The 26,571-nt window shown below is 32.1% G+C and overlaps 3 protein-coding genes across 3 annotated transcripts; 1 reads left to right on the forward strand and 2 right to left on the reverse strand.

The window, feature by feature from the left end:
* Positions 1–319: 319 nt before the first annotated feature.
* On the reverse strand, positions 320–6,544 carry LOC129901129 (uncharacterized). The gene is made up of 4 exons (XM_055976247.1): positions 6,238–6,544; positions 5,702–5,814; positions 5,538–5,622; positions 320–832 (listed from the first exon to the last, which is right to left on the reverse strand). Exons 1-4 carry the CDS (start codon positions 6,454–6,456, stop codon positions 743–745), a joined length of 507 nt encoding a protein of 168 aa, XP_055832222.1. The 5' UTR covers positions 6,457–6,544; the 3' UTR covers positions 320–742.
* Positions 6,545–20,168: 13,624 nt separating this feature from the next.
* On the forward strand, positions 20,169–22,436 carry LOC129901056 (myb family transcription factor PHL11-like). The gene is made up of 6 exons (XM_055976175.1): positions 20,169–20,448; positions 21,291–21,367; positions 21,456–21,519; positions 21,654–21,729; positions 21,820–21,877; positions 22,116–22,436. The coding sequence occupies exons 1-6, from the start codon at positions 20,292–20,294 to the stop codon at positions 22,434–22,436; spliced, it is 753 nt and encodes a 250-aa protein (XP_055832150.1). The 5' UTR covers positions 20,169–20,291.
* On the reverse strand, positions 22,352–26,271 carry LOC129901055 (isoflavone reductase homolog). The gene is made up of 4 exons (XM_055976173.1): positions 25,895–26,271; positions 24,483–24,723; positions 23,560–23,763; positions 22,352–22,716 (listed from the first exon to the last, which is right to left on the reverse strand). Exons 1-4 carry the CDS (start codon positions 26,222–26,224, stop codon positions 22,550–22,552), a joined length of 942 nt encoding a protein of 313 aa, XP_055832148.1. The 5' UTR covers positions 26,225–26,271; the 3' UTR covers positions 22,352–22,549.
* Positions 26,272–26,571: the final 300 nt, after the last annotated feature.

The raw sequence follows: 26,571 nt of genomic DNA on the forward strand, positions 1-26,571 counted from the left end.
AAGTCTAAGTCCGTGACAAAAAGGTCCAAAAGATGAATGAAATGTATTTTTCATAGGATGGGGGTATTATTGGCGCTTTTGCTCTTACACTATTAAACCATGTGCTTCATGTATTATCTTTTGTTTAATACTTTTTAAATCAAGTTAATTAGCTTCATAATAAATGGTTTTATGAACATTAGTTTGAATATTTGACAGGTGGTGGTTATCAATGGTATACTTGATTGTGTCCATATGTTTCTTAGAATCGCATTTACACATTTTTAATTAGACCGGTTAGCACCTTGTCACCAAATACCTGAAGGGAAAAAAAACCACATAATCAAACTAGTTTATTCATCACATTTTCTGACAAATCACTAAGCTTTGGCTAATAGTCTAAAAAGAAGTAAAATGATCAGTTCAGATTTAACATCATATGACTAGATAAAGTTAACCCATAAGAAAGATATTGATGGCTTCTCCACTTGGATACCTGATACAACTCTTTTGGTCCACGCAATTTTCTCCTTTAGATCATCTCTTTGTATTTTTATTGTTCTTACAAGAACTATCAAAATCCATACCCATGCCAGAGAAATAGACTAACAGCTTTGTCACAAAAGACCTGAAACAAAACCTGTTACATGTTTGCCTTGAAAAAGATCTTCTACACTGAGCTGATTCGAGAGGACAACCAACAAGATCAGAAGATATGCCACTCAAGTGAGAGTGGCAGTAAGAGCATCAAACTACAAATGCTTCAACCACAGAAATTGAGCTTCTTCATCACTTTTGCATAAGCCAAAGGGACCGTAGCAGGTTGCCTGAGTCGACGTTTGGATTTCTTAGACTGCATCAAACAATAAAACCCATTTATCATCACATTGAAGTAGTCATGACTGAAAGTTCATAACCAATGCAAGTGTACAAACACAACAACATGCACATAATTCAACTGAAGAAGCTCAACTTCGTGTAAGCGCTCAAGAATCTCTTTTTAATGATAAGTGTGTCAATTTATTTATATGAACAGGAAACATGGCAGTCTACTCCAGGACATTTTGACCTTGCTATATTTCTACAACCAAGAATCTACCATATAATCAAACTTATGAAGTCCATGAGTCCTGGAACTTTTTTCAGAAGGCCAAAAGCCCTAGAAAATCCAAAGATTTGCTTTCTAAAATCAAGTGATATCAAAACCTATAGCTTCCTACTCAACTCAATGAAGGCATAAAAGAAAAAGTGATTGAGAAGTGTTACGATGTCACGACAGACTTCACCTTGCTATGGAAATTTTGAACTTCCTATTCCTCTGAACAAGCAGAAATACCACATAGTTAAACATAAGTGAAATCACAGTTAGACTAGTTCAGCTTAACAGCAAGATTAAATTCTCGTATCAAATGTTGTTAGTACTGCACCAGAGTTACATTTAGCTGTGATGCACAATATGATAACTAATTTTACTATGGTCCAAGCAATTATTGTTATCAAATAAATAACTAGCACGGAAAGCAGGCAGGAATTACTTTTCTGCACTTGGAAAAAAAAGTTGTTTTGCCGCACCCAAGAGAGTAGCCTTGTGCCTAGTGGTCAATGAAGTGAGTTGAGAATCATAAGGTATCCGGTTCCCGGCGGAGGCAAAAACACAAAAATATTAGGTGATTTCTTCTCCTATGTCCAAGGATTGGTGGACAGAGTTACCCGATACCTATGCTGGTGAGAAGTAGCAGGTACCATTAGGAATTAATCTAGGTGTACACAAACTGCCCGGACACAAAGATTATCAACCAAAAAAGAGTTGTTTTACCAAATACACTAGTTTCCACTTTCCACAACGGAAGATTCTGCCCCGCTCCACTCCTCCCACCCACCCCAAAAAATGGTTTCAAATGTTGCCGTTACTCGCCGAAGGCAAAATGCACAGCTTCATAACAGTTAAAGGCTAGCAGACTTCTACCATAACAAGCTACATGTGTACATTAAAATAAAACAATCAATGAACTGTCTCTCAATCCAAAATTAATTAGTATATACTTTTTAAATCTTATTTATCCGTTCCCTCTCTATTCAGATTCATTATACTCTAATTCTAATATCAGAAGATCAGAGAATTTATCAAAGTATGATAGTTTTACACTGGTGGTCAACATCAACAGTCAACCTCCATGTTTCTTCTCCTTTATCGAGAGCTTGGGACGGATATACTTTGTGAAACTCACCTATCAATTAACTAACTACGCCTCAGTCAATACGTTCTTGTACCCGATTCTCAGAGGAATCTCGGCGTCGTCGTCTTACCTTTGGAATGTCGTTGATCTCCGCCAGGAAAGACAACTTAAACTCAACTGCAGGAAAGAGAGAAAGAGGGGGGACTAGATGCCAGAACTCTCTTTGACATGATGAGTAATTCTTTCCATCACTTGAATTTGAAAGTCAAAGGACAGCTTATATTGGTATCAATTAGATGAAATTAATGCTCAATCCGCCAGGCCAACAATACTGTAATACTCATGCAGGAATTAAATAGTGCACATAGAGAGTGGAGAAAGAAAAGCAATGTCAGTATACTAGCAAGTGTTTGCCAACTTATTTTGGTTTACTGAGATAGTATTTACTTTTGATCATATTGTTTCTATGCAATTCAATTGAAGAAGGTGTTTGCATTTAACCCCGTTTCTTTTTTGTGTACCCATGAGGTATTGGTTAGTGTAGAAGGTAGTTCGTAAAGAATTATGGGGTAGATTCCCTACTTTTGGTATACTGCTTGCATACGTAGATTTCCCTTTCCTCATAAGAAATTGGTGTTTGTATTCAATTATATTATTTATACGCAATTCAATATCTATTAGGAAAAACGTGATGACAGATAGTAGATAAGAAACAAATGAAAACAATGAATCAATCAATCACGCCTCAAACCCAAATTAGTTGAATCATATATATGCATTTTCTTTCTCCATTCTGTTCGATTCAAGTATATCCAAGAACTAATAATTTGTATTTTGCTGCACAATTTGAACACGTGGAGATAATGATAAATGGGTGTAATGTAGCTGAAAGTGCTACAGGAATAATGGTGTTTAAGATTTGCTCTGGGCTCGTGCAGAGAAGAAAATGAAATAGTAAGAAATGAACACAGATTTTAAAGAACAAAAATGGGAAGAAGACGGGGTGAAGAAGATATTGTTTTATAATTTCTAAAATGCTTATTCATTCAAGTCTCCCCAAAAATAAAAGGATACAAAAGTGTTCTAGTAAAGCAAGAGGATCATGATGCACAAACAGATGCATCAAAACTAGTACTGCAACAGAATCATATTCGCCTGGCACTTTTCGAACTGGTAGTATAGCAGCACATAGCATATGTTTTGCAGCATGCTATCAGAGGTTCTTTATTCTTTGGGTTGATAGATCAGATAACTTTTTTTACCATACACCAAGGCAATGCCTTTAAGATCAGAGGATGGTTTATTAATTGGGCTGAATTTATTTTTATAAGTAATTGGGTTCAATTATTTTAAGTGACTTTTATTATCTGATTCCTACTTCTTAAAGGACTTCTTCTAATATCATTTTCCTTAATCATTCGTCTAAATTAGCTTTTTATTGCTGAGAATTAGGAAATCAAGTTTTTTTCAGGATAAAGGTTGTATTCTAAAAAATTTTTAAAAAAGAGCAAATTTATCTTTGTAATTGCTCAACTTTTTATCTGTGATATTTTATCAATTTTCTTGACCCCCTTGTTTATTAAGGGGATGAAAAGTCTTTTGATGTACATGCATAGCACTTTATGGTGCAATCAACAAAAAAATCACTTATCAAGAAAAAAAATCTATGATATTTTGCCTCTGGTGTCGACGTTGTATCCCAGAACTTCTTTCAATCAATCAACTAGCCTCTACTCCGAGTTATTGAATTCTTTGCTAAAAACAACCCTTTTAAGCATTTCCCCTTATTTGCCTTTAGGAAATGAGGGCTTTCACATGAATCAAAGTAAAACTCCTACAACCACAATTCCGTATGTATTACTTGGAATCATGGCCAAAGATAGCCCACACAAACATGTAGGGTAACAGGAGTTGAAAGAAATCCATACAAAAATTGATGGATAACCAAACATACTAATGAATACATAAATGGAGGAAGAAATTCATGGAGGAAATAAAGATAGTTATCTAAATAATTTCAAGTACGCCAAATAGTAGTGATGAAGATCATCAAATGAGCTATTTCAAGAATTTGATTTTGATACATCAGGATTAGATCAGGGAGACAGAATAATCCTCCGGTTTATAATATTTATCCCCATATGCTGGAAAAGTTTTCAACAGACCTGAACTCAACTAGACATCAGGAACACTCTCCATATGTGCCAAATTGGGTAAAATATTACACTTTTAACCAGATTATTGAAATAATATCAGTTAATATGTCACAGAAGTATGGTAGGCCAAGGAAGAAAAGACAAACGAAAAGATCCAACAGTGCCGTAGACCGGTGAATATTTTGATGATCTCCTCTACATTGCTCTCTATTATTTGCAGCTCTTCCCCAGGTGCTCTCTGGAGTCGTACCTAATTCCTTTTTTGAAATATACATGTCTAAACAAAATTGAATTCCACACATTTTTCAACCATTTCCTCACTTAATACTCCTTAACTAGGAACACACCATGAGATCCCAACTTTCAGTCCCACCCCCATCTCCACGTGGCGACCAAAAATCAGTAAGAGTTTCATAACTCAGCAAATTAAGCAGGTGGGTCTGTTTTCCATTTCAGGTTAGATGGGTTCCAATATTTTCATAGTGAGTTTGAATCTTCTACTTTACCAACTTAGCTAGTTCCCAGATTAGAGATCGTTTCCAAGAAATCTCCGTGCAGGAGGATTCAAAATCCAATCAAAAAAATCTAATAGTTCCCAGATTAAAGATCATTTCCGAGAAATCCCTACGCAGGAGGATTCAAAATCCAATCAAAAAAATCTACTTCCTTAATGAAATCAGTATGATAGTAACAAGACAGTTGGAAAGAGGATGACGTAGATAAGCAGAGCCAAGAGATTTGCAATGACACTCTTAAAGTTAAATCATCTTACCTGTTACTACTGCCAACACATTTCAGAAAGTAATGACTACTTCACAAGTTATGCACCTATTCACAAACTTAAACAACTGTAACAGCAATGCATAACCTTCCAACTCCTTGCTGAAGAGTAACTAATTAGCTTGCATGGTAGGAAGAAAGATAAATGCTTTCACAGAGAAACGTTCTTTTTTTCACAACACCCCTCCCCTAAAACCCTGGAAGAGTTCTGGCAAACAGTTATAAGGGGGATCAGTTATTGATCCTTATTAGTCAAACAGTCAAGCAAGCAGTTTTCTATTAACAACAATAAGATTAGTACCGAGTCAAACACACAAGTGATTCAGTTATACCCTAAAACACTACCTCACAAGAATTAAGGTGATATTGACGACAATAAGTGTCCATGTATACAGCATTTGTCTTGATGAATCCGAGCTTGCAAAAGAACAAGAGAAAATCTGACCTTTAAATGTGCATTGTGTCTCTTCCCCTCTTTCCAGCGCCTAATCTGCCCATCTTTCATAACACGAAATCTGTCCTTATAAGACCTAATCCAGTAGCAATTATCGATTATCTTCAATATCTAACATAATCTTAAAGACAAACCAAATTAAGTCATATACATACGAATAAAATTTCATTTTGATTTTCTTGACTTTTGATGTGATTGGAGTCATCGGCTTCTTGCTTTTCAACTTCCTTTTCCTCTGTTTTGCAGTGATGTATCGCACTTGCATGAACTATAAATCAACAATCAACACTAAACAAGTAGATAACAGAAAATTCCAATAAACACAGAACAAACACTAAAATCTTTTAAGCACCTAGAACTAGAAAAAACAGAAATCAACACTGATCAAGTAAATAACACAAAGATACAATAAACATACAGGAGATGCTACGAGCATTTTCAGCACCACCCAAGACCAATCATATGAACTCAAGGTCACATTTTTGTTAACCCCTTTATTTAATCTTTCATTTTCCAGATCTTAGACTACGGAAATTACATTTCATAACAATTAGTATAGCACATTACACTATTCTAGCTCTTAGACAATGGAAATTACATTTCATAACAATTAGTATAGCACATTATACGATTATAAGCATTATATGCATAGGAAAATCCAAGTATTAGGGGAAAAAAGAAGGCAACTTACAGGAAGAGGGAGGAGAGACGAGTGAGTGGGGAACGAAACAGGGCCACCATGGCAAATGGGTTTAAAGCCTTGAGAGAGTATTGAATGTGTAAAGGGTCTGTTAATAACGGGATTGGTAGCAGTGTGTAGAAGACGACAGGGAGGAAAAGGGTGGTGATGCGTATTTGGAGTTGAACGGAGAGCGGCGAGGGATCGGAGCTTGGAGCACCATCTCTGCATCTTTCCTCTCTATTTGGGACTAGGTTTTTTGATTTCGGTTGTAAAGAGCCATATGACTACAGTTATTTTCTCCTCATTTTTTCACTTTAGTTTTGGGGGGGTCATTATGATATTTTGAGAAATTATTTTAGTTGTTGGAAAAAAAAATTATTCCATCAAAATGGAAAAAATAATTTGGAAGTTATGTTTTATAATTATTTTAATATTTAATTCTTTATTACTTGCTTCGATTAACATTCTTATATAATTATTAATTAACTTTTACTACTTAAGTTTTTCATGTAATTTTTTTTTGATTTTCATAAAAGTTTCAGGTTAAAGGCGAATTAAAATTGAGTAATTAAAGTGCAAGTTTAGTGATGTATTACATGAAGCAGAGGTGGAAGTGAAGATCAGTACAGAAGTCATACGATAGAGAGAGAGAAAGAGAGAGAAAGTTTCAAGTGCCTTGGTCTATATCCAAGAAAAAGGGGAGACTGAAGATGATGTTGGTCATCGTATTGGGGCGAAAAGGCAAAAATGGAGGCTAATATCGAAATTTTGTGTGATAAGAATATGTCACCAAGACTTAAATATAAGTTTTGTCGAGTGATGACCTACATTGTTTTATGGAGAAGTGTGTTGGCCTATCAAGAACGCACATGTTCAGAATTAGATAAGATAGCGGAGATGAGGATGCTTAGATGGATGTGCGCAGGGGCGGAGCCACCTCACAGTTAGGGAGTTCATCCGAATCTCCTTCAGCAAAAAATTATACTATTTATACATGGTTAAAATATTTTTATGTATATATACTAGATGTCGAACCTCATTTGGCTATTTCATTAGTCTATTTTGAACCCCCTTACTAAAAATTATGATTCCGCTATTGGTCATGTGCGAACATATTAGCTAGTAGCGTCAGGACTAGTAATGAAGTTATACAGGACAAAGTGGGAGTGACCTCCGTGACTAACATAAAGGAAGCATGACTAAGATGGTATGTACATATGAAGAGGAGGTGTGTGGAGACACCAGTATAGAGGTGTGCGAGTTTGGCAATAGTATATGTTACTTCAATTGCTTGTTTATCTTGCTATTTTGTTGTCGTTATTTTTTTTTCTATCCTTCTTTGATTGCATTTCTTTGAACTGAGGATCTATCGAACATAACTTTTCTATCCCATAAATAGGAATAAAGTTTGTATACATCCCACCATCCTTAAATTTTACTTGTAAAATTACATTAGATATGTTAAAGTTATTATTCTTATTCTAGATTTCTAGTAAATATTATGAAGTGTTCAGATCTTTTGAATTTCGATTTAGGTACACATTAAATCAATTATTTTTTTTTGATCTAATGTGTGTATTTCACTTGATGTCTAGTACTTAAAACTCTTTATTCTCATTTGTGGTAATATTGATCACAATCACCTCTGTTAATGTTATGTGATTTTTACCCTCCAATCGTAGTATTACTTGACCCAAATTATAATCAAAATTAGTTCATATATTAAATTTTATTCTATTTTGTTCAGTTTATATATAATTTGAATTATTTAGAAAAAAATAAAGAAGATAATAATGCCTTATTTGTGATTATGATTTCTATTTTATACATTAGTGTCTATGAAACGTTCTTGGCACGTTATTCCCTATCAATTATCATACAAAAAAGAACCTCGATGACTAATCTAGAGTCTCATTCCGACACCCAACTCAAGACTCGATCCTTACATCCGATACCTAAATAGGAACTCAAATTCCAAACCAAGACTCGACCCCGACTCGTGATCCAGGACCCGACCCAACACTCATCCCAAGACTCAACCCGAGACTTGACTTCTAACCCGAAATTTGATCCCGATATTTGACTCTGGACCCGACTTGAAACTCTACCTGACATCCAACCTCAACACTTGACACTCGACACTGACCTAGAAATCGACTTCTGGCACCAACTCTCGACCTAAGACCCGATCTAAATTCCGGATTGAGACCCAACTTCCGACACGAGATTCAACCCTGCACCTGATTTTCTAATCGGGATCTGGCCCCACCCGACCCTGACATCTGACACAAGACCCTACCCCGACTTTTGACTCCTCATCCGGCACGACTTCCGACCTAAGACCCTACCCCGACATCAGAACCTGGACCTGACTTGCGAATCGGGATATGACCTAGACACCCGACCCCCCGACCTAGGACCTGATATCGACTTCCAACCTAGGATCCAACTCTAACTCTCAATTTGGGACTTGACTTCTGAATCAGAACCGACAGCAAAATTTGACTTTTGAATGGGAATCCAATCCCGACACTTGGCCCCAAATCGATTAAGTACCACTTTGATACTTGACTTAGGACCCGATCTCGACTCTTGATCTGAAATTTGAATCTAACACCCGACACGAAACCTCACCCTGACACCTAACTCGGGACCCAACCCTAACACCCCACCCGAGATCTTACCTCGATTTTTGACTCGAGATCCGACACTCAAATTGAAATTCGACCCCAATTTGACCTGGGATTCAGGAGTTGGGTCTCGAATCATCCTGAAATTAGGAAAAAAGGTTAATGGATGGAGGTTGTATCTCATTGAATTGTTGATTGAATATTTTGCCGTTTATTGAAAGACTCTATAATAGATAAAATTATCATTTAGTATTTTTCTACAATAGATAAATTTTCTTTTACTATTTTCTTTAAATAATTATTATTTAATTATTATACTAATATGTAGGACTTTGAAATTAATTAAAGTTATAACTATTAAATATTTACTCATTAAGGATATAAAAGACTTTCAATATTTAATAGATATTTTGGTTGACCAATATTTATTAATTGAAGCGGTACTTATGTGTAAAAGACTTCGCTTTAGACAAAATTATTTTTTTACCTTTTTCCTTAAATTATTATACCATTATTTTAATAATATTAAATAATGATTATAAACATAATACAAATTAAATAGAGAAGATATTCTTATAATGATCAAATTTCTATACGAAGAATCTTTTTTCAATAAAAATAGATTTGATCCAAAAAATTGCCAATATAATAGAAAAAAAAAGGTTTTAAAAAATAGGCCCAAAAAAGTCAAAAAAAAAGGTTTTAAAATAGGCAAAAACAAGTCAAAAAAAGGGTTTAAAAATAAGCAAAAAATTGACAAAAAAGTCAACAAAACAGTAAAAACGAAAGTAAAACAAAAAAACAAAAAATGTCCAAAAAATAGGCAAAAACAAGTCAAAAAAGGGTTTAAAAATTAACAAAAAAACGTCAACAAAAAAGTTAATAAGAAAGTGAAAAAAAAACAAAAAAAAGTTCAAAAAATTGGCAAAAAATAATAATCCAAAAACGATTTTTAAAATAGGCAAAAAAAGTTCCAAAAACAAGAAAACCCAAAAAGAGTCCAAAAGAAAATAGGTAAACATTTTCTAATAATACTTGAATTCCTAAGTTTATGCGACATTCTAAATCAATTAACTTTACCTTTTATACATCTATATGATATGAAAAAAGATATCCACGCAAACTTATCATTTACTATTTTTTAAAAATAATTATCATTTAATTGTTATCCTAATATTTAATATAATTTTGACATATTGTATCCTACTTCTATTTGAAGTCGAAAACTCATAAGGTATTAGAAGACTACTTCAATATTTATATAATAATGAGGGTAAGATTGATGAGCATGGAATCTCCCGTTCTTCTTTTCTGTTTCCTCCTTTTCGTAAGTCTTTCACCTTATTTTAATTCTCAATATTTGATGTAATAGTATTGTAGTTTGTAATTATCAATATTTTTTTCTATCTTATGTTATATTATGGGGATAATTATAGTTTATACTAGGTTTACAAGTGTACTACTTATTCTCCCTCCTTTTTTTTGTAATAATCGTACACATGTCTTCATTGCGATTTGCCTTATTTTAGTTTAAAACATGAGAAGCTTCACTTGCTTGAGAATGGAGCCCTACGTGGCACGAATTCAGATTAGTCGGACTTCAATACGGATATCGAACACTGATGAAAAATAAAAAATAAAAATAAAAATATCATGGCTTGGACTGTCAACATACTACAAAAATAAAGGAGGGAGGAATTAGTTTTTAAAATTTTCAACAGTATAGTATATTATTCAACTCTTAGCAATCAACTAGATTATTATAATTTCGTCCAACTTGTGAAAGGAATAGAAAGTCATAGTGGCAATCTCAAATAAAGCTTCTCTCAACCTCAGCAGCTTTACTTTTGTATATTATTATTTGGACCTTTTGAAATATGAACTTTGTTAAGTAACTATTTTTGCTATTTTTTTAGCTTCAGACTAATGATACAGTGGATAACAATCAAGGTTAATGAAAGATTATAAGTGAGATCGGAGATAAAGAAGCATCAAACATATTAGTGTTACAACGTGAGGAAGTTAGTTAAATAGTCAATGATATGTAAAATTGGTAGAATACTGTATCGAGAAACCTCTATAAAATTCTCATCTCCTAGCTATTATTTCAACTTGGTATTTTTTCACTAGAAACTATTATGTGCATATATGGAAATACAATGTTAAAGCAAATGTTGCAACATGCTTTTTCATGTCGAAATGTAATCAGCAATATCCCATCTCAATATCTTCCACATGCTATAACTTCACACAAAGGTCCTCTCAAGGGACCTACAAACAATCAATTTTGTGTCAAAATGTGACACCCGATCCAAATATGTGTCGGAAGTGACACCCGATCTAAATATGTGTCGGAATGTGACACCCGATCCAAGCATACTACAATCACAAATACATTCAGTATTTACAACATTTATATCACCAAGAACAGGTTCATTACAAAACGGGCCAACAAGTGATCATTTCGCACCTAATCTAGTATGTTTCTTTATTCATACACACATGCATATCATGAAGCAATTTAACAGGTATATGAAACACATACGGGAAACTAGACCATCACATGCCTCAATTTCAAGCTTCAACAACCTTACAATGCAAATTGCAAGAGTCTTCCCTTTTCGAATTCATTCTTCTCGTTCTTGGTCTAGAAAACAGTAAATACATATAAGGATCAACACAATGGTCTAACTATCATAAAATATACTACAATTCGCACCCTAGGCCAAACCCATGATCCTAACCTTATTCTAAGGCTATTTCCCACATTTAGTTGTCAGTTCAAACCCTCTCCCAATGATTACCAACCATAATTTCTAGGTTCTTGGAATCAAAGAATGAATTTAGGGACTAAAATCCTTACCTTAAGCGTGAAAATCCGCGGGAAATCAATGAAAATTGCCCTAGGTCGCCTCCTATAGTTCTAGAAACTGTTTTTGCAGAAAAAGACTGTTCTGGGAGTTTTCACGATTTAAGTCCCGCAACTGTCCCATTCTAGCGGGACAATCCCGCTCTGACGGGATAGGCGGAGATAGAGAGCTCGTAAAAAGTCTCCAAATCTCCCTTTTTACAACATACCCTCTTTCCAAGACGTATTAAAATATACTCTTTACGCTAACTTCGATTCTGGGAGTTTATTCGCCCGAATGTAATTTTGTGAAGCCATAAATATTCCGTATCGTCCTGGCTATCAACCTATTCCATTAAATTAGAGATTTGATCTCCCATCATTCACCTCATCACCCTAGAATTTGCTAACTCAGAATTCGTTCAAGTTTGGCCTAGGCTAAATTTTTTTGAAGTTACTATCCGAAATTTTGTGGCCCGAAATCCTTTCCCACTAGCCTATTCCTAACGACGGGGACAGGTCATTATAATTTACCCATCACTCGTCTCTAGTGACTAACTAGGGAAAATAGGGCTAAAGTAAAGATACAATAGTACCTATTTCGTCAAACAATTGAGGATACTTGTCTCGCATGTCTTTCTCACTCTCCCAAGTAGCTTCCTCAACCGAACTATGTTTTTATTGCACTTTAACTGCAAGAGTAGTATAGTAGACAAAATAATGTTGTATTAGTAGGATCACGCGATTAGCCAGTAAGCGGATCATAGACAAGTAAATTCAACACAATAGGCATATACATATACATAATAAGTCAATTAATCTCAAGTTCAACTATATTCAGCAATATTACAACTCAATATCCTCCACATACTATAACTTCACACAGAGGTCCTCTCAAGGGATCTACAAACAATCTACTTTCTGTCGAAATATGGCATCCAATCTAAATATATGTCGGAATATGACACCCAATCTAATTATATATTGGAACGTGACACTCGATCCAAATATATGTTAGAACGTGACACCCGATCCAAATATATGTCAGAACCTGACACCCGGTCCAAGCATACCACAATCACAATTTCATTCAGTATTTACAATATTTATATTATCAAGAACAGGTTCATCACAAGAAAACATGTCAACAAGTGATCATTTCACATATAATCTAGTATGTTTTCATATTCATATACACACATGCATATCATGAAGCAATTTAATAAGTATATGAAATACATACGGAAAACTAGACCATCACCTACCTCAAATTCACGCTTCAACAACCTTACAATGCAAGAACCTTCCATTTTCAAGTTCGTTCTTCTCATTCTTGGTCTAGAAAATAATAAATACATATAAATGATCAACACAATGGCCTAACTATCATGAAAGATAACACAATTCACACCCTAGGCCAAACCCATGATCCTATCATCACCCTAGGTCTATTTTTCACCATAGGTTTTCAATTCAAACCCTCACCCAATGATTACCCACCATACTTTCTAGGTTCCAGGAATCAAAATATGAATTTTGGGAGTAAAATCCTTACCTTAAGCATGAAAATCATTGGAAACTTGATAGAATTCGCCCTAGGTCGCCTTTCAAAGTCCAAGAGACTGATTTTGTAAAAAAAGATCATTTCTGGACTTTGTCACGCTCTGGCGGGATATGCGGAAATAGTGAGCTCAAAGTTTGTGCTCCAAGCCCCCATTTCGCAACACCCCCCTTCCAAAGACGTATTAAAATATACCCTTCATGCCATCTTAGATTCTGGGAGTTTTACTCGTCCGAATGTGATTCTGCAATGCCGTAAATGATCTGTATCGTCCTGGCTATCAACCTATCCAATCAAATTAGAGGTTTGACCTTCCATCATTCACATGATCACCCTAGACTTCACCTGACTCAGAATTCGTCCAAGTCTGGCTTAGCCTAAGTTTTTTCGAAGTTACTATCCGAAGTTTTCTGCCTCAAAATTCTTCTCCATTGGCTTATTCCTAACGAAGGGGACATGTCGTTACATGTTTCTATTTACTTGTTTAATTTTGATTTGACGCACTTATTAAGAAAAAAAATAATTGGTATAATGAGTTTACCATTTTAATAAATTGAGGGTACAATAGAAAGAAAAAAATTGTCCTTTTTTGATTTGTCAAAATTGCCAAGTAAAAAGAAAAATCAAATTAGGAAATATTTGACAAGTAAATAGGAACGGATGAAGTATTTTAGGAGTCTTTTTCTAATTCTTCTATTCATATATTTTAGGAGTCTACCTTAATTATACTAACACTTATTACCATATATTTTAGGACTCTTTTATTTTTCATTACCATATATTTTAGGAGTCAATATTATAAAGATAATCAAATAGTAATTTAATGAAACATAATTGATTTAAAAGTGTCCCATAAACTTAGTAATTCAAGTGTTAGTAGAAAAATTTTTTCTAATTTTTTGGACTTTTTTTGGCCATATATATTTTACTCGACGTCTATTTTGTTTTGGACCTTTTTATAAAAACTTTTTCCTTATTATTTTGAAAGTTTTTTTTTACTATATTTCTTTTAAATTAAGTCTATTTTAGTTGAAAAAAGATTCTTCAAAATTTAAGCATAATAAAAAAAAAATCTTCATTTAATTTTTGTTATATTTGTTATAGTCAATATTTAATATCATTAAAATAATGGTATAATAATTGAAGGAAAATAGTGAAAAGACAATTTTGTCAAAAGCAAATTTTTTTAATAAAGGGTAAAAAGTTCAAACAACATTATTAAAGTCCTTCATGCTATTAATATAACTAATTTAGTGTACGTGCTTCGCACGTGCTTATCACGTCAATTAACAAAACTGTAAAACAAGAAGAAAAAAATATATTACAAAGTAACAATTGACATGACATAATTCATGTAAGGAAAGACAAAAAAAATCATCACACATATAAATCTTTCACTGAAATTCGTGTTTTTTTCTTCAATAAAATAAAGATTATTTTTGTATTTTTGAATATTACATAATATTTTAATTAATTTAAACTGTTAATGAAAACAACTTGTAAAAAAGATTAAGCATAGTATATATTTAAAAAGCAAAAGAAACAAAATTTTAGAACCTAAATATCCTTGAGTATCTAAAATATGTTGACTGATATAATTGATTTTAGTAACAATTAGCGCTTACTTATTCTTTAACAAACATAACAGAAAAATAAATTTAGCTCTGAACTTCATCGTTAATTTGTCCTAAAATTTGCAACTAATTTTGTTTTTCATATTTCGTTACAAATAGATTTGCATGTAAGTAAAGCAGCAATATAGAAATAATTAAATTTAACCATCAACTTCATGATAGTTTTTTAAGAAAAATAGTAAATAATAATTTGTGTATTATAGAAACGTTTAATACGTTGTAAATAAATATAAAGATTAATAATAGAAAAATTATATAAGAGGAATAATAGAAATTTAATGTTTTTATGTGCGATGAAGTACAATTTTTTTTATGTCCAAAAAAATCCAAAGTTCTCTAGATTTTCACGATTATCTTCCAATGAAATGGATTCTTCAATCAGATGACAACGGTGATCTTTTTGTTTTATTCTTTTTCACATTAATATATTTTTTTAAGATACTCAAACAATTTGAACTCTAAATTCTAAAAGAAAAGCTTGGGAAGGAAAGAAATTCAATATAATGATGGTATCACTCTTTTTTTTTTCATGTTTTCTTTATTAGATAGTGAATATCAAGTAAAAATAATCATAAATAAAAATTCATAATCTTTTATGATCAAAAATAATAATATTAAGTTTGAGTATGAGTAGAAGAACTTAAACCTAGAGGTTTATCCTAAAATAATTGGTGAACTTTTTAAAATTATTTTAGTGAACTAAGTAAAATGTAAAAAAATATGTGATAAACAGTGAAAAAGAGGAATCGATCTCTATTAATTGTTTATTGTTGGGGGAGGAAGCACCACAACTAAAGTTTGATATGATGAAAATATTGAAAATAAATTGGACACGAGAATTTTACGTGGAAACCCCTCTAAATGATAGAAGGGAAAAACCACGGGGTAGAAGGATCTCACTATATTTTTATGGAGTACACAACTCTCAAATACAAGGAGAAAACAACAATTAACACTTCTCTCTTGTAAAAGGAACAACTACTAAAGAGAACACTCAAGACTACAATATTTATCTTGGTGTATAATTCTCTTTGTATTCTTACTCTCTCTTTCTGGGATGATTTCAAATGAGGGCAAGAGACCCTATTTATAGGAGAAAGAAAACGCGTATACGCGTTTTCTTACCGTGTCAACCAAATTTGCAGCCAACTTTGTCAAACAAAGTTGCTGCCAACCTTGGCCCCTTTTTTTGACTTGCTGCCAACCTTGACCCCTTTTTTTGACTTTTACATTTATCTCAGAGTATCAAGAGATGCGATTTATGCTTGTCGAACATGGAGTCCTACAACTCTTCTTTTTATTCCTATATGTTTATATATCAATATGATACAAACTCTTATATTATAACTATTTCAAACACAATCTTATACAAATACTCAAACGTTATCTACTAATCTTTGGAATCAGATGTTGTGTATCTCTGATATAACAAACATAAAAAATTTCAGATCAATTTTTTTATTTTTTTTTTAAAAAATATCTATAGGCATTTTTTTTACTCTAAGATTCTCATTCTATAATACCATTCAATGAATGATTTCAAAACTACAATAATGATCTCCGAAATTAGTTATTTAGACAAAGAAAAAGAAAAAAAAGAGATAAATCTTTGATTTTTCTAGCTATTTCATTCGGCGATAACATATTTATTTCGTCAAACTTTTTGATAACAATTTTCAACTGAAAAAGAAAGCACGAAAAATTATCAATAGAAAAGAAATCATTGTCAATTATTGATTATGCATAATTCATATAATCTTTAAAGATATCAAGTAAATAAAATAAAGAAAAACATAAAAGATGTGATAATAAACGCATAAAGACACTTAAATCAAAACCAAAATAAGAAGAAAACCTAGAGGTAGAAGAAGATTGTTATTGTAGAAACTATTCTTTTATGTGTAGTAAAATTCTAACTAATTTAAAAGTGTTAAGTATTATGATTTCTTACCTAGATCAAATAAGGACTTTAATTTATTTTAAAGCGTAAATATTATGATAAATATTATATTTTTCTATTATATTAGTGTAACTGTTTTTTAATTAAAAAAAAAGGCAGTAAAAGAATTTCCCTAAATATTAAAATTTTCTATATATTTCAAAAAAAGGAAGGATTTAATAATATAAATTTTAGTTAATTTTAAAATTCTATATTAGAAAAATAATTAAATGATTGTTTTTATCAAGTGTGAACTATATATGCAGTAGTTTCCAAACTAATATAATTTAGCAAGAAAAAATACTTTAATATTTTGAAAATAAATAAATATAATTATTATAGTTGGATCCGTAAATATTAGTTAAGTCCCACAAGATTTGGGGTACGTTTCTTTATTTCCGAAAAAAAAAGTTAGAAAATCAAAGTGTTATATTTATGTAAACTTTTAAAGTCATGAATATTATGATATCTCATATAATTAGAATTCATATAATTTTTCATTATTTAAGATACTATCGGATTTATCAAATATTCAGGAGTTGACCAATTATTTTAGAATATATTTATAGTTAATATTAAATATAATAAAGATAATGAAATAATAATTTGAGAAGAATGGTGAAAAGACAATTTTATCTAAATGATGGTTTTTTAATGAAGGGCAAAAAGTTCAATCAATATTCTAAGGATCTTCATGCTTTTAATATAGTACTAGTGTTTATGAATGTGCTTTGCACGTTACTCTCTAATAATTATCATACAAAAATGAACTCTGATGACTAATTCAAATTCCAATCCCAACACTCGATTCAGAACTCGACCCTGACATCCTAAAACTGAATAGGGACTCTACTTCCAAATCAAGATTTAACCCTGACTCCCGACCCATTTTTCGATCCAACACTTGTTCCAAGACTTAATCCGAGACCCAAATTTTGACTCGAGATCTGATCTCGATATTCGTCTCTAGACCCGACTCAAAATTCACCCCCGATATCTTTCCTCGACACTAGACACCCGACACTGATTCAGGATCGCACTTCCAACACCAACTCCCTACTTAGGATCCGATCCAAATTTCCTATCGAAACCCGACTTCCGACCTGAGATTCAACCTACACCCGATTTTTGAATCGGGATCTGACTCCACCCGATCCTTCGAGACCGACCTCGACTTTTGACTCGAGATTCGACTCTAACATCAGACCCTCGATCTGACTTGCGAATCGAGATCTGACCCCGAATTTGACCTAGGACCCGATCCCGACTTCTGACATAGGACCCAACTCCAACTTTTGATTTGGGGTCCGACTTTCGAATTAGGACCAGACCACGAAATTTGACTTTCGAATCGAGATTTGATCCCGACACTCGACTGCAACGATCAATTAAGGAACCACTTCGATATTTGACCTGGATCGGACCTTGACTCTTGATCCGAAATCCAACTTTGACACTCGACATGAAACCCCCCACCCTGACACCTAACTCGGGATTCAACCTTGACACCTGAAATCTTAACTCAATTTTTGACTCGGGATTCGACACTCAATTTGATATTCGATCCAGCATCTAGGAGTTGGGTCTCGAATCATCTTGGATTTAGAAAAAAATATTATGAAGGAAGGATGTATCTCACTAAATTGTTGATTGAACATTGCCTTTATTGAAAAACTCTATAATAGATATAATTATCATTTACTATTTTTCTATAATAGACAAAATTGTCATTTACTATTTTTTAAAATAATTGTTATTTAATTATTATGAAAATATTTAGGACTTTGAAATTAATTAAAGTTATAACTATTAAATATTTACTCATTAAGGATATAAAAGTCGTTTAATATTTAATGAATATTTTGTTCGATCAATATTATTAAACGTGTAAAAATTTTCTACTAATAGTTTACTTGAAATAGATTTAATGTTAAGTTCCTAGTATTAATAGGATAATATGTATCCTACAATAAATTTAGTTCTAATAGAAACATGTTTTGTTTAGTCATAATACAAAATTACATTTATACTCATTAGTGATTTTTTAATTGGAAATTTTTTTAACTTAAAATAGCAAATAATTAAATCAACTTTTAGTGGATATTTTAGTCAATCAACATTTTTATAATAATATAGATAGATAGATGATATAGATTATTAGTTATGATTAAGTGAAAAAAAATTAGTATGTATAAAGATATTTATTTTTTATTCTTTGATTTACTGTTGACGAAATAAATAAATAAATATGGATTGTCGGTATCCAGTAATTGGAAGGACGTGGCACGTGAGTACACAAATACTTCTATCCCTCGTTTGCCGGCGAATATTCCACTTTGTAACAAAACATCAAGTTTGGTCTGCTACATAAATTCTTCGATTTTTTACCTTGATAGTTTAAATACTTCTTCTATTTCCAATTTGAATCAAATTTCGTCATATGCCTATTCAATATTTCATTAGTATTCTAAGTATTGAAGTTTAATGGTTGCAAAAATTGGGGATCAAACGAATATTTGAAGAGAGACAAGTGAGATAATGATCAATAGGAGAGAGATGAAAGTGGATAATTATGTAACATATTTCTTTTAAGCTATAGTCATGTAAAGTAAATACATAGAAAATATTTGCTTTCATTATTCACAATTAAAAGAGGTTGTTTCTCTCATTACAGTTAATTAATAGTATTATTTTTATTTTGCTATAATTAATAAATTAATATTGATATGATGCGATATCAATTTATGATGGTGCATTATTTCATATATTATTCATAGACTGTGAAAAGCTGGATGGAATGTGTCATCCTTTAAACCAAAATAAAATAAAATATTTATCGGCGCTTATGTCTCTTCAGATTCCTCGCCGACGTTTCCTCTCCGTGTCGTTTTCTTTATTCCAAATTGATACCACAATTATATCTCCATGTAACAGAGTTAATTTTAGGGGCGGAGTTGAGAATGATCGAGAAAAATTTTATTCGATCGAAAAATATATTTTTAATTAAATTTATTTTTTATTATATATGTATAATAAATGTTAAACATTTTTTGACCTTTTTCTCCGAATTCAGTTAGTGAAAATATTGATTTTGTCGCTGGTTCACATACATCTTATTTACATTCTTTTGTAACATGAATTAGTGTTGGAATGTTTCTCTTAGGTTAAATATGTAAAATTATTTTTGTTGATATTTTTTCATGAGAGACAAATAATAAGTATCGCTCCTTACTTTAATATTTAATTATACGTTGTACTTTTTCATTTAAAAATATTAAACTATCAGAAGAGACATCTTTATTTATTTTAAGTATGTCAAATGGAAACTCCATTTGATTCTCTTCTTCTCTTTATTTAATTTGTATCCTTCTGATCATTGAGAATTCTTGGAATATTGAACTCAAAGAATTTCTATTTTTTGTGCTGAAAATTCAGTGTTTGTGGGAATAGTATGTATAATGCAAGTGATGGGGTGGGAAGAGGGGGAAATTATTTGTATGAAAATGATGGGGTGGTGATGACAAGAGACCCAAAGCCAAGATTGAGGTGGACTGCTGAATTACATCAACAATTTGTGGATGCTGTCACTAAGCTTGGTGGTCCTCATAGTGAGTAGTCTCTTTTATTTTTTATACCTTTGTTTCATTTTTTTCCTAATAAATTAGCTAATTGTTTGGCCATCCTTTTCTACTTTCTGAGTTGGGAATTGCTGAATTCACTTACAAAAACAACAACAATAATATACTCAGTAGGTCTACAAGGTAGATTAGAGAGGTAGGTCTACAAGGTAGATTAGAGAGGTTGTTTTCGAAAGACAATTACTGAATCACAATAGTGCATCTTTTAGGTAGTAACGAATAGTTGTCCTACTCCGATTCGAGTGATTCTTTGATTCATTTTAGGTTTTGCAAGTTGGTTTGTAGTGGTTTTCGATATATGCAGTAGAAAGATACAGTTGCAGAAAGATCAGTTGGACCATCAGCTTCATAAGATTGTTTGGATAAAATAGTACTTTCTGCAGCCCTTTTAGCTCTCGACTGTTACTTTATCAATTGAATGAGTATTTTCCATGTTATGTGCTTTCACAGTTTCAGTAGAAAGGACTTAATCTCAATGAGTCAACCATTAGAGTGACCCAATTTTGTTCATTGATCTTCTTTTAGATCAATGTCGATTCTGACATAAAAAAGTTGATAGTTGAGTGCCCGTTTGAGAAATTAACTCAGGAATATGTGGAAAGGACCGAAATTATGTCAAGACAGTCAATTGTGCAAATTGAGATATCTCTGTTCACCTTTGACTTGGATAGATTTGCTTCAGGAGGTAAACTAGATAGTTAAAATATGAATTTTACAGGCATTTACTTGGTTGTGCTAAGTGAATACTTGCATTTGGAGTCATTTTTTGGTTATACGCACGGCAATGTTTGATGGAAGGTTTGGATTTACAGAAGCAACTCCTAAATCAGTACTGAGGTTAATGGGATTGAAGGGTTTGACACTATACCACTTGAAGAGTCATTTGCAGGTAATAAAAGTTGTTTCTAAGCCTCGATTTTTCAAATTTTCTTCTCTCTGATAACCACTTTGGATGTTTTTTCTCTTTGTATTTTCAGAAGTATAGACTTGGACAGCAGGCCAAGAAACAAAATGCAGCGGATGCAAACAAAGAGAACAGTGGTGAGTTTGCTATAAATTTTGAGAATACAAAGGGGATGTTATATTGAATTTTTGCTGTTCATTAAGGCTTCTCGTGTGTTGATTCGTTAGGAGGAAATCTTATCATGATTGCATTGTGCTCTCCAATTTCACAGGGGACTCCTCTGGACAATTTAGTTTGCATTCCTCAGGCCCCAGTATCTCTTCATTAAGTATGAACTTTATGCAAGGGTAGGTGACATATTGTGCTTTTTTACCTTGATGCATTTTGTTTACTCGGCTAAACTATTGACTTCTCGCTAATGATAACTGTCTAAACAGAGAAGTCCCAATCGCGGAGACAGTAATGTGTCAGAAAAGATTACAGGAGCAGCTTCAGGTATGCATAAACTTATTTACTAGCACCATTCATATTCCCAGTGAGTGTAAACCATGAAAACATACAAACACCGGAATTGATGATTTGTGAAGTAGTAATCCTAATCCTGTTCTTCGAGCACCGGTGTTTCATTTCAACGTGATATACTTATCAACTATATTTAGTTTAGTGGCTGAGAAAACATTCATTTGGCTTTAGGTCACTCATTCTAATAGCTACATTAACTCTCGCTACACAGGTGCAACAGAAATTGCAAATGAGAATAGAAGCACAGGGTAAGTATTTGCAAGCAATATTAGATAAAGCTCAGAAGAGCCTCCCAGTCAACATGAACTCTCCTAGTGAACCGGAAGCAACAAGAGCTCATCTCATTGCTTTCAATTCACCTCTGTCAAATTTAATGGATTACACCGTACCTGGAGAGAACCGGGACAACAACATAGAGCTGCCAACGTCTAATTACATCGTGGAGAAAGAACAAAAGATGGATATGAATCTTTATAAGCTCAAAGAAGATTCCATTAATTTCGATTTGAACTCTAGAAGTAGCTATATATGACTTTATCGATTATTGTTCTGTTCACACAAGATTATTACATAGTAGTACATTATTTGCTGAAATTTTTGAAGAAACGCGAAATACAAACATATCGATGAAATTGAAGAGAAAAGCTAATTAAGATAGCGTGCTAGATATTCGTCCATACGAGTATAACGAACTTCAGGGTAGAGGGCAGAGGCTTCTTCAGCATTTTGTCCAATTTCAAAGTTAGTTAAACAACCTTCATAGAATATGTGGTAGAAATGTCCCACTCCTACCTGCCCAGCATAGTCCATTTCTGCATCAAATATCAAGTCACATCCCTCTATGACAACCAATGATAACATTTTATTATAATAATTAAGTTTTCTTGTGAAAACGATTTTTAATGTTATATTTTGTGTTCTATGTAAACAACGTTTCGCTATTGCACATGAATCTTGTTCTTTTGTTTTACTGGGAGCGAATGTTTTTGAATTATTATATTTTGTTTTTTTTGAAAAAGTGAGTAAAGATTCTTTTAGTACATAAATTAAATTAATGAAAAGCATAACTAGGAGGGAACAATTTTCAGAGTGCAGTTTCACCAGATTCTTTTGAACTACATTAATGCACTTCACTTTTGCAAGCATCAATCAGATACTTACTAGTAAAATATATTATATAAGATCTTCTTGAAATAATAGCAAAGATCAAATTATTTAAATCCTAGAAAATAAGAAGTACCCTCAAACTGTTAAGAATGATACAATTTCTCTTTAAACTTCTTATTTTATCTTTAATAAAAATGGCATCGCATGTTTAAAACGGACACAACTTTTAATTATTGAGCTTAATCATTTTAAAAATACTCTTAACATGATGTGATATTGTCTGCCTTGAGTCAATCTGCACAATTTTTCCTCAAAAGGCTTCACACCATTAAAACATCTCATACCTTATATGTACCTTCCCAATCTTTTCTGCTATTAGTATGAAACTTAGTTTGCACACCCAACAAAAATCTTAGTTATACAAATGTTATCGTATATTTAACACTACAAGTTTCAAAAATAATTTTCATCCTTAATTTCTTTATCGAGTCAAAATGTATCGCATAAATTGAAAATCTAATTGTGTTTGGACGGAGAGAATTTAGTACCTTTCATGGAAGATAGGAAGTCTTGTTCAGAGATGCTGATTTTCTCAAGTTCTGTTCCTTTAAGCTTTTCCCACTTGGCTATCAATTCCCTTTGAGACAGAATGTTTTCTGGTGGTCTAAGGTACACTGTCTTGTTCATTGTCCTTGGATCATCTATGCTTTTTATAGTGTATGTTGCCACGTCATCTTCATCCATGTACACCACTATAAAAATAATAACCCGAATAAGAAAAAAAAAGAGAGTCAAATTTTACAAAATATAAAAACTATAATAAAAGCTACTCCATTCATTCCATTTTATACAACGGTATCTATTTTTAAATCTATTTAAAAAGAGAATGATAACTTTTTTATATTTTGAAAACTCTTTTGACTTTAACAACCCATTTCACCCTTTTAGTATCTTTAATTATACGTTCTTATATATAGCCATATATAGAAATGTTACTACTTCCATGTCATATATTACTTGTCGACATTATTGAAATTACAAGTCTTAAATTACTTGTTAATTTATAAAATTAAGATAAAATTAATTAAATTTTTTATCTTGTCATTAAAATTAATTCTTTTATAAAGTGTAAACATTATTGATCACTTGTATAAATATTATAAAATCTTTAAAAAATTCCTCCATTATTAAATTTAATATTGATGAATAAGGTACATAAATAGAATGTATTTAAAAAAGTTAAAAGGGTAAATTAATAAAAGTATTCTTTTTATTTATAATTTCTTAAGAAATATATAAAAGAAAAAGAGGACAAGTAATATGAAACAAAAGTTGTACATATTTTTATTTAATAATAATCAAAAGTTTGTGTTTTTTTCTTAAACTTCCTATTGAATCAAATACCATCCGTCATCATATCAAATAAAAAATGGAGAGATAATTTTTTTAAGAAAAGTAAAATGTGTGGTACCTTTAACATTGCCATCTCCATACAGGCAAACTTTGTGTTTAGGAGGAACAAGAGTTCCAAGTTGAGACAGGTTGCCAACAAAATAACCAGCAAAGCAATTAGCAGAAATGTAAGTGTAAGGAATATGAGCTTCTTCTATCGCTTTTCTCACTTTCATTTTCTCATCAAATGTCACTCTTCCTGGTTCTATTGCATCTCCCATTAGTGCTGGATCCATACCAAATTCTGATGGCAAGAACCGCTGCATTATATTTACTTATCCATTATACTAAAAATAACCTTTCACATTCAATTATCTACATTAACATATGATAATTTATTTTTTCTATTTTACCCTTAGACCTTAACACTAACTATTCATTTCAAATCCTTTCTCCAATTTATTAAATCCCACACACCAATTCATTATATGAATATCATGATAAAATACATATGTACTCATTTATTATTCCTTAACATCTGTGCAAATTAAAGTCTATCGTGAACAAACAAAAGTGAAGGGGAAAAAGTTTATGTACAAATGAAATAGTGGTAGATAATAAATAATCATTTATGTTGATCTTTTTTTCTTTTAATAATAGTCTGTGGATGTGCAAATTAAAGATAACTTTTAATTAAATTAGTTTGCTGACGTAATAATGGATTAACTGTGATGAAAGCATTAAACTGTACTATTTTGAAATGTCCAATAATATTTATTCATTTTGTAAAACCAATGAATAGTTTACTATATTCTATCTATTTTATTTTTGCTATTAAATACTGATATTTATTTTCAATGTTTAAATGACTTACATTTAATAAGACTAATTTGGTAAAATTACTCTTATGTTTTTTAATTCTTATGTCATGTCAATACTGATGTTGAACGGAGGAGTATCTCATCTACAACCTTGGGAGAATTACTGAAGAGTGTAGACTACAACTTAGAGAACAATGATTGAGGGTGAATAAATATTAGTAATTTAATTAATTAGCCGCCTTATGAGTCAAGTCAAAGTTTCATCACCCATATCCAACCAACTTCATCTTCTCTCTATTTTTTTGTGTATATTTAGAGGAGTGACATTTATCATATTTAAAATTTAAAGATCTTTATGAGCTTTTTCAACCATAATTAAAGAACAAGTTAAACATAAAAATTCACCAACTTTGATAACACAAATCTCATCTTCCACTAATTTTGGCACCTCATTAATATTTGTTCACATATAATAATTACAAAATTTAGTCGAATTATGCCACGATTGAAGATTGAGGCCCCATATTGACTATCATGAGGTCTTTTTTTATAGTTGGTGCAATCATAAATTTTGGAAAAAAAGTAATAATTTGATTATTTCTGTATGTTCATCACAAAATATTTCTAGATTCCTAAATCAAGAGAATTTGAACAAGAAATAAGAGTATACCTTAATATTTCCGGCTTCTTTGATGGCGTCAACCAACTTGAGTTGCAACAAGATATTGTGACTTCTGAAATGCACCCCGGACATGGTGCATATAACAACATCCACCTCTTTCACGGCCTCCACTAGGCTCCGGTGGTCGGAGAACGAGGCCTCGACAAGTTGAGCACCTTGCTCCTTGAATGACAACAACATTTGTAGTTTGTCAATGTCGAGGCCGATCTCCGATCGTTGCAGGACATACGTTGTATGTCCTTGAGCTAAACTAGCTTTCACAATCCTCCTGCCTATATAACCGGTTCCACCTACAACAAGAACCTTGCTTTTTCCCATTTGTAATGTTCTTCTTTTTATATGTTTTGAATGAGTTGGAAAAATTAAATTTACTCATGACTATTTATATTGGGAAATTTGCTATTTTTTATATATTTTTTTCAAAGGTGTGTTTGAAAATGTAGATTAAATCCAATTAGATTTTAGTTACTTTGTACTGTAGAAATATGGCAACGTGTCTTTGTCACTGTGGATCTAGTTGAAAAACTGGCTTAAAGTTGTCAACTTAATTAATGATGAACGCACAAATTAACAAGAAAAGAGATTTTTCAAATATTAAGGAAGAACAAATTAAATAAAGCCATATATGGATAAAGACATCAATGGGTATAATGAATTTTCTTTTC

Source organism: Solanum dulcamara, chromosome 8 (assembly GCF_947179165.1).
Source record: "Solanum dulcamara chromosome 8, daSolDulc1.2, whole genome shotgun sequence".
NCBI lineage: Eukaryota > Viridiplantae > Streptophyta > Magnoliopsida > Solanales > Solanaceae > Solanum > Solanum dulcamara.